Source organism: Cygnus atratus, chromosome 2 (assembly GCF_013377495.2).
Source record: "Cygnus atratus isolate AKBS03 ecotype Queensland, Australia chromosome 2, CAtr_DNAZoo_HiC_assembly, whole genome shotgun sequence".
NCBI classification, from domain to species: Eukaryota; Metazoa; Chordata; class Aves; order Anseriformes; family Anatidae; genus Cygnus; species Cygnus atratus.
In genome coordinates, this window is record NC_066363.1 from 132,846,394 (window position 1) to 132,862,472 (window position 16,079).

Here is a 16,079-nt window from a genome sequence, read left to right on the forward strand (position 1 = left end):
GTCCAAAATGCTGTCATTATTTCCCCTGGAGTTGCTTAAAGGCGTGGAATTAACCGTGTCAGCCTGAGTCAATTTTAATTCAACCTTCAAGCTGCTAGTACTAACTGTACTAGTATTGGCCTGGCCTGCCATGTGGGCCATAGCTCCTGCTAGCCCACTGAGGACTCCTGGCCAGGAAGCCAGGTAGCTAGTGACCTTCTTCCTAGGATGGCTGCTTGGGCAGCAAACACCCAGGCACCTCATGCCTCCTTGTGTGGCATGCAGAGCCGTGCTGTGGCCAGGAGTGAGGCAGTATAGACAGGAATGACCTAGTGAGTACCAAGTTGTCATCACTCAGCTCTCAGGTTAGGGACAAAAGTCCCATAGTTTTGCCTGTGTGGCTGCCAGCTCACAGCTCTCACTGCAGCCACGTTTCAATGCAAGAAATCAATAGAAAACCCAAGCTGCATGTCTTCAGCCAACACAACACACCAAGCTTGTTAAAAGCACTGAAAACCGAGCCTAAGTGTTGAGATGCAGACGGCAGACAGCTGCTGTAGTTCCTGTTGCTGGTGCTAACCCTCCAACCACACAGCAGTCTTCAACACCTCACTGAAATGTTCCTGAGCTCCAGCTAACTACACAGCTAAGTATCACCTAGTGCACTATGAGTCTTCCCCTTCCAGCAAAGCTAGAAGACATACGTTGCATGTGATAGTGAATTTAGGGGGTAAAAAAGACTTTTTGTGTTGATTACAGAGGTGTAGCCACTTTGAAGAGTCAGACTGGGGGCACCTAAATCTGAAAGGCAGCAGACTTACCAGTTAAGTATAAAATTCACTGATAGATTTAGCACAGTTCTGAGTTTAATTTTTAATCAAAATCCAGAAGTCTACAAAGGCCCTAAATTTGCATTACTAAAATCAAGATTCTTATTTTTCCAATCTTTATTTTGTAAGAGGAAAAAATATGAGTTATTTCCACATCTTGGTGAATATAACCAGAGTATTTTGACTTGATCTTTGACAAATTATGGTTTTGAGATAAATTCTGGATATCCACTTTAAGTGTTAATGTTTAAGGTTAATGAAAATTGAACCTTTCAAAGACCTTTCACTTATCTAGCACCTATGGTCATGATCTAATGTTCACAGTAATTATTATGAGACTCTTATAATTTATATACATATTTATCAATAGTGATCGGCACTAGAAAATTTTGAGTAGTCAGAAATAAAAAGGCATACACAGACACTTAAAAAGCATTTAAGTTACATTAATAGTTTATGAGATACTTTTTCTGTGGTCTACTGCAGTTGACCATTTTAGTGTGGAAATATTCAATATATATTCACAGATAACTTTCTGTTTGTTTCATATTTAAGAAATATGAAAATGCTATCAAGCTTTTTAATAAGCTTTTTATTTTCCAGTCAGTACAGAGCATTCTTGCAATCAAAGGTTAAATCTCATGCTCCCTTTTTGGCTTCTCTTTCAACAATAATAGATTCATTTTCTGGCTCTGACAGGAGGGAGTTGGATTTGCTGGCTGGCTGTTGTGTAAGCATCAACTATACTGGAACTATATATACTTGGAGCAAGAAACAGGAAGAAACTAGCTGGTAAAACACAATCATAGGCTGGCAGGAAAACAGTGACTATTTGTCACTCCTTCCAAAGAGGAAGAAAACAGTTGGTGGCAAATACTCAGTACCATCAAGAATCCAACAGAAAGCTCCATGCCAGGATACTCAGAATTTTACTTCAATGTGGACCATGGCTACTTGGAGGGTCTGGTCCGAGGGTTCAAAGCTGGGATCTTGACAAGTGCAGACTATGTCAATTTAGCACAGTGCGAGACACTAGAAGGTAAGTCTGCTGGATTATTTTATTTAGGAAGAAATACTGTTGCTTGGACCTTTGAAGAATGGAAGGTAAAAGACTGAAGTATTGACAGCCTTATCTTAAAAGCCAGACATAACCCTGATTTCCTTTAAGAACTGTTCTCATATTTAAGCTAATGAATTTCCATTGAAATTACCCTAGGATTGTACAGACTGTGATTTGCAAAGTGGTCCAGATGATGGGGTTTTCTAGTTTAGTGATAAATCTTGGAAATCTCATTCACAGACTTCCTATGGTCATTGGTAATCTCACATATATTAACCATTGTACAGGACTACAAGAGTATGGAAGTTTTGTAACATTTCAGCTGGACAAAATAGTTTGCAAAATCTTATTAAAAGCTTACCATTCAGCACTGAATTTCTCTATAAAAGATATAGGATATAATTTCAGTACTTTATTACTTCATGAGTTCTAGGGCAGTCAAGGACATTTTGCTTACCACGAAGAGAAAACTAGATGTCACAAAGGTAGAAAACTAAAATATTCTCAAGCTTAAAAAAAAAAAAAAGTTGTTTTTTTTTTTTCAAGGTGACTTTGCCACAGTAATAAAAGAACACATAGTAGTTTCCAAAGCAGCTTTCCATGGCCAAGACTGGTCACAGCCTGATGAAGACAGACTTGTACAAAAAATCATATGACATACCTTTGGACACTTGGCAAGACAAAAAGGCAACAGAAAAATTCACCTTTCTAAAGGAACATAAAGTTTCTTTCCTTGACCCCAAATAAAAGCTGATTGTATACTGAAATCTCATCTATAATGTGGAGTATATTAGATTAATTTGAAAAAGGAACAACAAGAATTAATAAGCTCATTCTGTTTTCAGCTGCTTTGTCTATGCAGTGATAGAGTTGAGGAAATGAGAAGTGAAGAACGTGATGACTCCCACATGCATCAGAGTCTTGAGGCTGTCTAAACTGTTACAGTATAAGCCTGGGAAGGTTGCACACCATTAATCTTGCAGATTAAAAGAGCTGCATTTAAATAGGTAGATGTAGGTATTTAGCTGTCAGCTAGAAAAAAATCCTCTCATAGTTAAAGAGATTTTTCAGTACAGTCAATGGGATCTAGAAACTGTTGAACTGACCAAGTGCATGTGCCTACTCCAGTTGATAAGCTGGAGAGCTGCATCAGCTCTTCATTTCATACAGTGGCAGTTTGGACACACAGAACACATGTAAACACTTACTTACACTTACTCTGAGAACTGAAATATATTCTTTATGTCAGCTGGACAAAACCAGCAGTGTATGATCTATGAAAATTAAGGACTCTATAGATATTGCATTTAACTGCTTAAATTGAACGGTCCTGCTCCATGAGTTTACACATGGTTTAGGAAAAGCTAATACAGCTTCAGACATCTATAAAGGACAGGAAAGACAGAATGATGGAATCATTAAACCTTGTTCTTACTCCATTTTTCTCTGCAGAGGAACTCAGGAGATGATGTCACCAAAGGCTCCATGAAAAAAATAAAATAAAATCCTGGCTATTTCTGAATAAGATAAAAAATAGACAAGTTTAAATATTTTTAAAAACATACAAGGAAAAAATATTTTCCTCACCCTTTCCAAAAGAATTCTTGCTCCTGTTCAAAAGACACAAGAATGGTTAAAAATTATTTAAATTTTTAGTGATTTTACAAGAAAGATATTTACAACCAGGGAGTAGTTTTTAAATATTACTGAGGTATCTGAACCTTTATTAAGAGTGTGCCCTGTTCATTATGGGAAGATCACAACAGAGAGGTGACATCATTTCTTAAGTAAGACTTACAGTAGAAAGAACAGCAACTTTTTTACTTTTGAACCTTCTTCTTTCTAATGTTCATTCAATTTTAGAATGTAAATGCATTTCAGCTACAGCAAGAACAGCCTTCATCAAGCTGCCTACAAGAATATCTTTAGTACCCTCTATCACTTCCTTTTTTTTTTTTTTTCCTAATCAGCTTCAGAACATCACTATCTCCACTGTAGCATTTTTCTACTTGTAGAAAAAGATTTTTATTTTTTATCAGGTTGCCGTCAGTTATCTACCAAGCATACTATTTAAAATGAAAATAAGAGAAATATTGGATTTGTAAATGGGGTTAATTATACAAACCTCTCCACACATAAATGATGCTCTAGTACTGAAGCTGAATCACAAGTGTACAGTACACCAAAAGCAGACCATTAACCTTACAGAAAATGGAGCTGGATCCAGCATATGCACTTGTGCTGTAGTACTACCTTGCTTGTCCTATAATGCCTTCAATTCATGTATTCACATTCAAAGGTAATAAATTTACACCACTGTGCATTCTGTGGCATTGTACCAGACCACAAAAAGTGGCGTAAGTTAAAAATATTACAAATATGCTAAAACCAACAAGCAGAAACAAAATCGAAACCACCCCAAGTAACCCATAAATAGAATCAAAAAGATCTTTTAATTTCAAAGTGGTTCTGATATCTCTGGAGGAGAAACCATAATGCCAACACAGAAGAACCACAAGCAAAAAACATGGTTTAGAGCTTTACATCTGCTTGGCAATAACAGGGTACATAGAAAAGTGAAAGGGAAAGTTAAAAAGGAGGTTGCTAAGTGGCTTAAGTTAGCATTATGTCCTCTCAATTCAGGGCCACACAGAGAGGAGAAGTGCCCTTCAGCTGAATTTAGACATCCTTTTGGCTTGTATGAATTATTATCATTTTCATGGAGCTACCTTGTGGTCTGCAAGACTGGCTGGAACCTCTGCAACACGGCATGCTACCAGTCTGGCCCTACAGCTTCATCTGTCTCGGGGGAATGGGATCCCCAGAGCAACACTGCTGGCACTGAGGCAGAATATGTGAGGTTTTACATTCAGTGCTTTGTTCTTTCCTTGATTCCTTGTGTGATGGAAAGAGTGCTGCTCTCTAGAAGGGAGGCTAGGTCACAGGAGGATAAGCAGTCCAGCTCTGCTCCCACCAATGAAATAAGTTCACAACTTGCCAATGCTGGAACACCAGCATGCAGCAGCTGAAATAACTGTAAATGAAAAGTGATGGTAGCTGGCTATTAAAGTGAGGAGTCAGACAAGACTCTGTGTGCTTGATGCTTAGAGACCAGACTAATGCTTGGTTCAACTTCTTCCAGTACTCTTTCTTTGTGTTTTAACCACACTCATCTTAAACTAGCCTCTCTCTGCCATGGTGTGAACTCTGATTCTGATTTATGATCCTGATTTATATTATTGGAGCTTGTTGATTATTATTTTCTCAATTGTTCTGGCCAAGGCTATGGCGTAAGGTTGACTACTGTTTTTTACATACAGTATGCATGCTGGAATTTATTAAATTGGGTAGAAGAAATATTTCTCTAAAATAGGCCATGGAAGTGACAGGGTCATTCATCCAATATTCCTGGCCATAGTATTTCCTCCATAATTTTGAGAGCCAGGTAGGACTATATCATGTGTTATGGCTAATATTTTTTTATACCTTGCGATTTGGTGGAGATTCTGAAACCACTCAGACAATAAGAGAACCAAGGCAGACAATCACAGTCTTGTCAGAGACACACTACACACAGTAGGTTGGTTTTGGTTTCTGTTCATCACATTATACTAAACATATTTCAGAATGGTCAATACTTGGGGTTGATATTTGGGTTTTGCAGTCTGCTTTAGGTACTAAGCTCCTGGAAACCACTGTGTCCAGAACGCACTTACAGAGTGTGACTCAAGGTAGGTATCTGGTTCATTTGGAAAGGATTTGAGGAAAGCTAGATTTTGGCTCTCTGCATGTAATGAGGTAGTGTATTGTAATCGCACCGTACACCGAGTATTTTTACCTTCTTTGCAGTAAAGAGAAAGTAAAAATTATCAGTTTGCAGAGGAAATGTAGCTCTTATATGAAAATATTATTGCATTGTTTTTTGTTTTGTTTTGTTTTTAAGTTGGTCTTAAATATTTAGATAAATTTCTAGTCATAAATCTGCATTTTTGTTTCTCTCCGTCACCTTTCTTATCTTTCTCTTGAATAAAGTAATTTTCCTTTTTTCATATTTGGATTCTTTTTCTTCTTCCTGGATAGAAACCTGTACTGAAACTATGACTATTTCCTGGTATATGGCTCTGATGATGGAAAAAACAACTCCCCAGTGCTCTCTTTCATTAACAGTTCTGTGATGACCTATATTATTTTAAGAATCAATTAGTTTAAACTGACAGCATGACTTCAATCTCATGCAGGAAAATCTAGAGAAATGCTACCAGTTCTAGAGTGCTAGCTGAGCAACACTGTCCTATCCAAAACAGTGCATTGATGCAGTCACTGGAATGAGCTGTAGTGCCAGCAAAACTCACATAAAAAACTCTAAGGGTTATCTATCTTGTAGTGTTAGTGCTAGACTTAGGAGTCAGAATTGCAATGCACTAGTTCTTTTGCATTAAGTCTCAGTGTAGGCATACTAAGAAAATATGCATGCAGGGAGTTAGGAAAGAGTAGCTACTCTACTGATAAATGCACACCTTGCTAATGCATATTAAATTATCTTGTAGACACACCCTTAATTCAGTTGGTGGGAGTGTTGCTATTCATTTCCCTAAATATCATTTCACTTTTTATATGGAAATCTAATAATTATAAGTGCTAAAGCCTTATAACATTATCTCAATCTATAATTTATGGTACTTTTAATAAATCATTTGAACATAATTACACAATATAGCAGGGCCTTTTCTAAAAGGAAGTGTTAAACTGCTTTGAACACTAAGAACTGGTTCACATCTTTACTTATGCTTCATGGTAGAAAATAGCTAGCAGAGGAAACTTATCAAATTAATTCTTTGATATTATAAAAGATTCTTTCAACTTTGCTGTCTAATCAACCCGTTTTCTCCAGTTACCATGGTGGGAGCCCTGGCAGAATGTCACGATAACCCAAGTTTCTGGAACAGCTTCTTAGGATCTGTTAATAGCAGCCATAAATCAGGCAAAGCCAAAACAGAAATGCTAAGGGAGGGTAACTGTGCCCTTTCAAGCACTCTCCTGCAGACCTCATTTGGAGACCAGAGTCTGAGCCAGGCAAGATGTGTTCTCTCATTTTCTTCAGGCAGCTTGATTACATGAGATTATAGTCTTACATGAGATTTAAACGTTTCACATGAAAATTGAAGATCTTAACAAAGTTACAGGATGATTCTTTTTGATACATAACAGTCCACCCTATCACAGGAGACAAAACTGACACATTATAATGATTCAATACTGGTGCCCTGAATAAATCTGTGAAATCAAAACATTGAACTGGGAAGGGGTGAGGGACAGCGGTAATTAACACTGAGCTTGTTGTGACTGTAAATTAAATTTACGAGTAAAACTTATGGCAAAGGTGTAAACTACTTGTGGTTTCTTGTAGCAATGAGTCTTACTTGGAGAAGGTAGTATAAATTTGCAGTAATTCTGCATTTACTCTGTATCATCTGTGGTAAAATCTTATGTATGATCAGACCCTTCATATGAAAATATAACATTACAAAGGAACATTTTAAATATTGTTTGATTTAATTTGTAGACAATATAATGGCAGTTTATTTTCATGATCTTCCTTGAATCTAATTTCAGATCTAAAGTTACATCTACAGACTACAGACTATGGCAACTTTTTGGCTAATGAACCTGGCCCTCTCACTATTTCCACCATTGATGATAAACTGAAAACAAAGCTACTCACAGAATTTCATTACTTTAGAAACCATGCTTTTGAACCACTTGCAACTTTTCTGAATTTTATCACGTAAGTACTGTTACCACATTGCTTAAATTATAGACTCAAAGCAAAACCACAGCTTCAGGTTAAAACAATGTAAATACATTAGTGGAATTTACATTAAATTTCAAAAATAGTGAAATTACTTTGATACTGTAATATTTACATACCTTATTTTCTAATATCTATTCTGAAAGTATTTGTTGTCTTTGCAACTACTTATTTTAAAGAACACAAGAAAAGCAGATTTTTACTGCGTACAGGGCCTAGAGTGGTGGTGGAGATTGAGAAAAAACTATTATTATTTTCAAATGTCATTTAAGTCAGAGAACTTGCAAAAATAAGTTTGTGGGGGTGACTCATGAAAGATGAACAATTTCATGATATCCAGTGATTTAATTCCTAGGCATATGGCAAATTCTAGATTTTGTTTAAAGACTACACATCATATACCCACCATACTTTTTATACCATTTGAACATTAAAACCAGAACAACTTTATGTTGTATGTAGCAAGATACTTAGATCTAAGTGGCTTTGTTTAAAAGCACAAGTGCTGTTTGATGTCAGATGAAGAGAAAGTTCTGATCTCTATGCAGTTATAAACAGACAAAACTTGTAAATAAATGACTTAATGTTAAGGAAAGAATGGGGTTCTGCTTTATAACAGTATAACAACATGGATTAGTGAAATGTCACTAGAATATTTTACTTAACTGTTTACTCCCCTTGGTCTTATCTTTTTAATGTATTCTGATAAGATCACAAGACTGTTCATCTTACTTTCAAGGAATATTTTTATCATAACAGTAAAATAAAGTATCGTTATTCTTATTTTTTTGTTCAAGTGTGACTAATCAGTTTTAGGTTGTTATATCAACAGGATCTTAGAGACTGCCCTGGGACAGACAGCTACAACCTATTGGTATACAATGTTTAGGTTTTGCTTCAGAGAAATGAAAGTGAAAATATGAAAATTATGGCAGCTCTTTTCTTATACTGATTGACATGCATATGTACATGTGTGCATACACTCTGTATGCTGTTGTTTTGTGATAAATGAGACATTAGTTTAAGATATTTAACAAAACCATTGCATCACTGAACTATGTATCACCAGATCCTTGAGCTCTGTCACAGATTTTGTGTGAGATCATAGTAATCTCTGTATGTTGCTAGCTGTGTTTTGAACCTACAGCACAAGCTGAAGACTGGCATCCTTGTTATAAGCATCCCAAGGGAATAGCTTTCACATCTCCATTTCTGAGTCACTGATGAAACTCTTACCAGTCTCCAACAGCAAAACTAGTAAGAAGCTCATAGAAAACTTCTACTGAAAACTTTTAGCAATAAATAAGAAATCTGTGAGACTCTGTTCATAGTTTTCTCCTGAGAGGATGTTTAAAGCTGAGTGAGAAGAAAGCCTAAGACTGGTCCATCTGCATGAACTCTGCAGTTTTAGTGCAAAATCCCAAACTATAGAAGCTGTTAGCTCAGGTGATTTACTTTTCAATACCATGCATTGTCACTTATATCAAACCCACATTTCACAGCTGCTATGCTTATTATACTCATGTTTCAGTTTCCCCTTCTTTAAAAATGTCTCTTTTGCAAACCAGTCATCATGTGGTTTAAAACAAAAACTGTGTTGCCTACTTGCAATTTTAAAACTTCTGTTTGTTTTTGATAAATGAGACATTGATAAAGAGTGAATATAAATACCTGCAAATACCGTGGTCATTTCTGACTTTAGTGCTTTTACTAATTTTCAAAAATCTTGCTTTTGTACTTTTTCAAACCAAAATTCATCATAAAGCTAATGTTCATTTATTTTACTTTTTATTTCAAATACAGATACAGCTACATGATTGACAACGTAATTCTTTTAATAACTGGCACATTACATCAGCGACCCATAGCTGAACTGGTACCCAAGTGCCATCCACTGGGGAGTTTTGAGCAAATGGAAGCAGTCAGCATTGCCTCAAACCCCACAGAGCTCTTCAATGCAATTTTGGTTGACACACCATTAGGTAGGAATACCAAATTACTTCTTATTTGCTTCTTGAAACTACTAATTTTGTATACTTGAGAACATCTGAGATCGAGTAGCATGTTTTCCACTGGATATGCTGTGCTTTGGTAACAAAAAATGTTTAAATAATTGGCTGATGAAACTGGAACAAGCACTTTTGAAGTGGTGCTCAGGACTTTTTCTGGTAACATTTATTAACAGTTTCTGTATCAGCCTTGATAGCAGACACAAAGAAAACATGCTACTCAAGAAGAGTAATGGATATCTTTTATACCCAAAGTAGCCATTGATTTAGAGCATCTACATTTTTATTTCAACACCTGCATCTATAATTAAAAAATGTAAGATAAAATCTTGTCTATCCCCCACTAAGGATCAAGAAACAGACAGTTACTAATAAATATTAGATGTTGTGGTATAACCTAGAATCTCTCTCCTGAGGATTTGGACATTATTCAAGCACACAGACAATCCCATCCTGAAGGAATAATTCTAAAGGCAAAATAGAGCCAGGGCTGGGAACTTCACATTCTGAAAATTGGATGAAATTCTCCTCAATGTGCTGCAGTAGCCAACGCAAACAAAAACAAACAAAAAAATACCAAGTTGTGGGGCATTGTTGGGAAGGGTACAGAGAATAAGATGTATCTGAATGGATTTGACCATCTACAGAAGCACTGTGTGCCCTCATCTTGAGTACTCTGTGTGTGTTTTAGGGTTCTGCTGCTCAAGAAGGTATGGTGGGTTCATGGGTTGGCCCCAGACAGAAGCCTGACTCCCACTCAGCTGCTTGCTCTCTCTCTGCCTCCATTGGGACGGGGGAAAAAATGGACAAAAAAGGAACTTGTGGGCTGAAATAGAAACAGAGATCCCTTACCAATTGGTGTTGCAGACAAAACAGACTAAACTTGTTGAAAATTAATCTATTGCCAATTAATACATATATACATATTATATAACGTATATAATGTATATTATATATATGTACATTAATACATATATACATATATATATTACTGAGCACTATCAATTATTATTATTATCAAATGTTGTTATTATCAGTTATTATTATGCTTAATACTGAACATTATCAGATTTTTAAGAAGATGACAGAAATTCATGGACAATCAGATACTCAAGGAAACTGTCAGGGCTATGCCCCCTACTGTCTTTCATCCCCCAGCTGGATGCTGGGAGAGTACAAGGGAGAAGACCCCAAAACTTTTGCCAGTTATTAATATAGTATTTTTAAGTGGCCCAGACACATAAATGAACTTCATCCCCTGACTACCTGTTCAAAAGCTCGCTCTTTAGCCAGTTCTTCAGAGGACCCAGAAGCACAGATGGTCAAGGTCAAAGCATGTGCCCCTTTCTAGTTGCATCCTCCTTTCTCCCACTGACAAACATATCCAAAGAGGAAGAGGTAAACTAGGAAAGAGGATTCTCCTTAACAACAGAAGAATACCTGTGTGATTTAGGACAAAAATTATCTTTCATGTTCCTCACTGGGAAATCTCCCTAATGACCAAACCATCTACTTCAGAGAAGATTAGGGCTTTCATTAACATTTTCCATTTGATGGTCTTTGGAGATGTGGACTCTGACTGCTGCACTGATTGATTCTCTTCACAACAGATTCTTATTAAAAAGGAGGGAGTACAAGGATAAGCAGAAAATCAAGAGAATTTCTCTTCTTCTCTGTGTATCACTCTATCTCATACAACAGAAATATCAGATCCTTGCTCATGCACTGGTGAATGGCAATAGACAATAGATGCATATTACCAGCATGTACATTCATATTGCAATATAATAAATTCTACTTTCAGCTGCTTTCTTTCAAGACTGCTTGTCTGAAAATGACCTGGATGAAATGAACATTGAAATAATGCGCAACAAACTGTACAAGGCAAGTTCTTGCAACATAACAATAATACTTGGGGTTTTAAAAGCATTTTAGAAAAGGAGGTCAGTATCATTAACCCTGTTTTATGGATGGGGAAACAGAAGCGTGGTGAGATGAAGCAAGCTGTCTAAGGTCACCTGGATGATGACAAGTCCAGGAATCAAATCCAGCTCCTCTGATTTCTACTCCAATGTTTGAAGAGATTTCAAATTTTAGGTCTGCATCCAAAATCTAATTTAATATCTCATTAATGAAAAAGCTTTAGATGTCAGGCTAATATCCAGATCCATTTGTTTGTGAATAAATCTTTTGTCTACCAAGTGCCACAGAACTGTTAGCTTCTAAATAATCCTAGGCAGGCTTTTGGCTAACATTTATTTTTATTCATAAAAGGTAAATGTGATTTGAAAAAGGTCTAATTGCTTTGAGTCTAGATGGCATTTTTTTAATTAATGTTTTTGCTTAATTTTCATTCTTTTTTAAATTATATTTAGCATTGCTACAACACACTACCAGAAGGATATGCATCTAACATGTGCCTTGTGTTTTCAAGGTACTTTACAAATATTAGCACACAGATCAATACTTTTATGGTGGTGTCTTTAAAGGCTGTACATATTTCATCCTGTTAATGGTTTCTCCCATCACATTCTCTTCAGATTTTTTGTTGTCTTTCACAGTGGATGCCCCAGACTGCAGGAAGTATTCTTAAAGTGATCTGATTGCGTTAAGGGGAAAGAAAAAAAAATCTTCTGTTTGTCTTAGAAATGATATTTTTAAATTCCCAATACGATATTTAATTCTTAAATACTCTGCTAATTCCTATTATTCTTAACAATATCAGTTACTAATAAACTAGACACTTTCTATTTGATAACATACAGATTTGATTCTTATTTCCTGTATTTGTATATTTGTATTACCACAAATTTACACTTATTAAAACTAATATTTATATTTTTTCTTCTCACTCTGCTAAGTGTCAGGGGGATCATTCTGCAAATACTTCTAAATTATTAACATATCCTTTCTCCTCTGCTTCAGCTGTCAATGTGATCAATTATGTTTCAGCTCTATTATCAGAAGTATACAGAACCTGACTAAAACTCCCATGCAGCAAATCCGCCTCAAGACGTCTCTACTTAAAATTCACTTAATTGCATAGCTACTGACAGCTTCCTTCAACAAGATTGTGTGGAGTTGTAGCAAATGCATTCTGATAACATAAATGTTCCTTAAGACAGTATTTTGAGGGAGGGGGAGGTGAAGGAACAACATTTCTGAGGTATGTAGGGTTCTTCCTGCTCAGGTGTATTGAAATGGGTGCAAAGGAGGGACTCTTCAATAGACCAGAGGGTTCTGCAGACCATTATTACAGAAGCTTTGTCCTCTGTTCTGTCCTAATCCAGGGTTTTGAAGGGTAGAGTAGTAGGGATTAGTTTGTGTATCCTCATAGTGCTGGCCAAACAACCGTGGCATATACCCAAATCCCCTCCTCCACACTATAAACGCAGTTGCCCTCAGCCATCTGCTTATTATGCAGTGGAAGCTCAATGGAGCTAAAGAAGTTCATTCTTTATGAATGCAAAAGAGAGCAAACAAAGCATAATATTTGTTCTGTAACATCTTTAAGAAACATTTAAATAAATATTGTAAGAACATGATATTTGCATTTTACTATTCAATCCAGCAAAGTAATTAAGCACATAAATGAATTTAAATTCATAGGTAGAATTATCAAAGTTAATGGAAGTATTTAAAAATGAGATTCATGACTATGTGGTCAACTTCTTAAGTAGCATTTAAAATATTTCTCTTCTTCTTTTTTGTAGTCTTATCTTGAGGCGTTCTATAAGTTTTGTGAAAAACAAGGAGGTACTACAGCAGAAATAATGAGACCCATTCTTGAGGTAAGAAAAAATTCACTCATTGTACATGAAAGTACTCCAAAATGCTTTTATAATTAAGTCACTTTGCTTTTCCTGTTTCTTCTCTCTCCATTTGCAGTTATTTGTCAGATGTTTGAATAATAACTGTATTGCTGAGAGGTATTGAAGTCTTTATTCTAGAATGAGTTTTACCTCCTGAGTTGAGAAACAGCTAGTCCAGGGAGGAGTTAGCCTCAGTTAATATTTTTCTAGAACAGAGAGCAGAACAAAAAAAAATGGTTCACTAATCTTACACTGTTGCCCCTTAACATATTTCTGTATTATATAGAGAGAATAAAGAAATAAAAAGGGGGCTGTTACATTTCCTAGACCAAAATTAAATTTGGTATAGCTACATTCTGGCATTACTGTATATGAATGAATCAATATTTTTTAAACTTCATGGCACCATCATGTTTATTTACTCTTCTATTAAAATTAATGGTTGAAGTTATAGTTGAGTGGCATTCAGAAAAGTCCAACATTTCAGGATTTGTGTCTCAACTCAGAAAAGTTAAGCACTTATTTTTTCCATGGTATACAACATTCCTAAGATCCTACTCACCAAAGAATACCTGCAGAATAGTGAATGATATTTTCATATCTGTTAGTGTAAAAAAAGAGGCACACTCATAAAATTGAGTTCTCAGCATTCAGCTTTCAGCTCCTTTTTTTTTTTTTTTTTTTTCTGGGTAAGCAAAACTTGTACTCTGCAAATTGACTGAACAAAATTCACTGAGCTTTTATGACCTCATGCTAAAAGTCTACATTTTGGAGAGAGATAATAACCCTGGGAGCTCATCCCTGAAGGAAGAATGAGCCTAAATTATATCTTATGAAATAACATACTAATAGGAAAATGCAATTTGATGTTTTATTTTACCAGTTCAAAATGTTATGGTTACTTTCTAAAGAAAATATCCTTAATCAAGTTGAATCGTCCAGAAATTAAATATTTTGACTATTCCTTTCTGAAAAACAAAAATCAAGAGATTGGTTGGCAGAGGTAAAGACATTTCTCAGTGATTCAGATTTTGCAGAAAGTTCATTTTTAGTTCGACATTCATGCTGAGAGATTACTAACTAACATTGGGTTAAGCATATTGTAAAACTCTGTTTATATGAGTGGTAACAGTTTGGTTCATTATAAGCTCTTCTAAAATCCCTGTCTAATGTCAGTCAGCAAACTTTTCTCTAGATTTTCTTTTCTACTTTAATAATGTGAAGGTAGATTGTTGAGTTTACAAAAAGCCAAAAATTGGTTATTCAAAAGCATATTTTTTATTTATTCTGCCAAAATGAGTTTTCTATTTTAAAATCCCCAACTCCTTGACCATCATATTGCCAACCTACCACATTAAAAGTACTGGTGATCTCTCTTTGAACAAAAAATGTTGCATATTTAACCTTGAATCTGACAAGAAACTGCACTGCAGCTAGTGCTGGGCCTGTTCTCAGGGTGCCTTGCTAATACTCAGGTAGCAAACACAAAGCTTCAGTTTTCCATAGGGAAACCAAAGCAATTAGCAAATGGTCATCCTGTGACTCCACCCTAACCTGCAGCAATGAAGTGGCCCAAGTAATTGAATTGAATTGAATAACTATCTGCATCCTGACATTACCCTCTACGGAGAATCTTGTGTGCCAATAATTTGATGAGTTGAGAGGTCTGGCTGGATGGGACTGATTCTGCAATTTTTCTCAAGCTGGGAACCACCCCAGGATTAGGCCCCATACCTGGTAGCATTAGTTGCAATTGCCTCTGAGCATGTTTTTCCAACAAAATATTACAAAACTACCAGCTAAATTCTACATGGCTTTAATAGGTTAAAAAAGCAAAGCATTCATCCTTCCAAAACAGTTTCACTAGGGCTGATATGCCTGTTCGTATTAATAAGGCAAGTCAAATTTGGCCCTGTTACTCATTAGCTAGAAATCTTTTCAAGCACACTTATTTTCTTCTCATTATTTCTGTATTGTTTATTCATTTTCCTCACTCTGAAGTCAGTGCCAAAGGGCAGCTGGGAACCTGTTACAAAGTGTTCCAGTACATAGGAGTAGGACTTATGTACTTCACTGCTAAATTTGTAGAACAGTGTCGCAATGGCATTTGTCAGTCTTTTTCAACAGAAAAGGGTACCTTTCTGCTCAAAACAGTTCAAAAGTTCGCAGCACAGGAAAAGCTGCAAGCTGCCTAAAATCTGCATATGCTGTATTTTCACTCAGAAGTTTTTAGACACTTCTGAGTGAACACTTCCGTGTTCTTAAAAAATGAAGGTAAATAATAATAAAGGGAAGAAAGAAAACCATAGTCAGTTTAGATCTCAGGACAAAAGAACAGATTTAAATCAGACAGAATTGGGTAAGATTATTTTTATTTGCCATATTTTTAATTAATGTTGTAAGTATGGCAGGTCAAATTTTGTCTTGTAGAAAAGAACAATGCAAGATCTAGTCATCCAAATGACCTTCAGTCTGCTGCTGCAGGGAAAATGTAGATACTATAGGCTTTTAAACCTGGGATAAGAAATATAGCCTTTGATTCTATGTATTAAAAAATAACTGTTATTTGAAACATTTGAA

At 35.9% G+C, this 16,079-nt stretch overlaps 1 protein-coding gene across 2 annotated transcripts in view; it reads left to right on the forward strand.

The window, feature by feature from the left end:
• The window catches only part of ATP6V0D2 (ATPase H+ transporting V0 subunit d2), a 65,398-nt gene that overhangs the window by 46,383 nt on the left and 2,936 nt on the right, over window positions 1–16,079 (forward strand). Inside the window, exons 1-5 of one of the 2 annotated variants that reach the window (XM_050709313.1) lie at window positions 1,719–1,848; window positions 7,483–7,654; window positions 9,482–9,660; window positions 11,492–11,571; window positions 13,401–13,478. In XM_050709313.1, the coding sequence (XP_050565270.1) occupies window positions 1,719–1,848; window positions 7,483–7,654; window positions 9,482–9,660; window positions 11,492–11,571; window positions 13,401–13,478 (639 nt within the window). Of the gene's footprint in view, window positions 1–1,718; window positions 1,849–7,482; window positions 7,655–9,481; window positions 9,661–11,491; window positions 11,572–13,400; window positions 13,479–16,079 lie in introns of those variants that run through there. The other variant, XM_035546309.2, reaches the window with a different exon arrangement.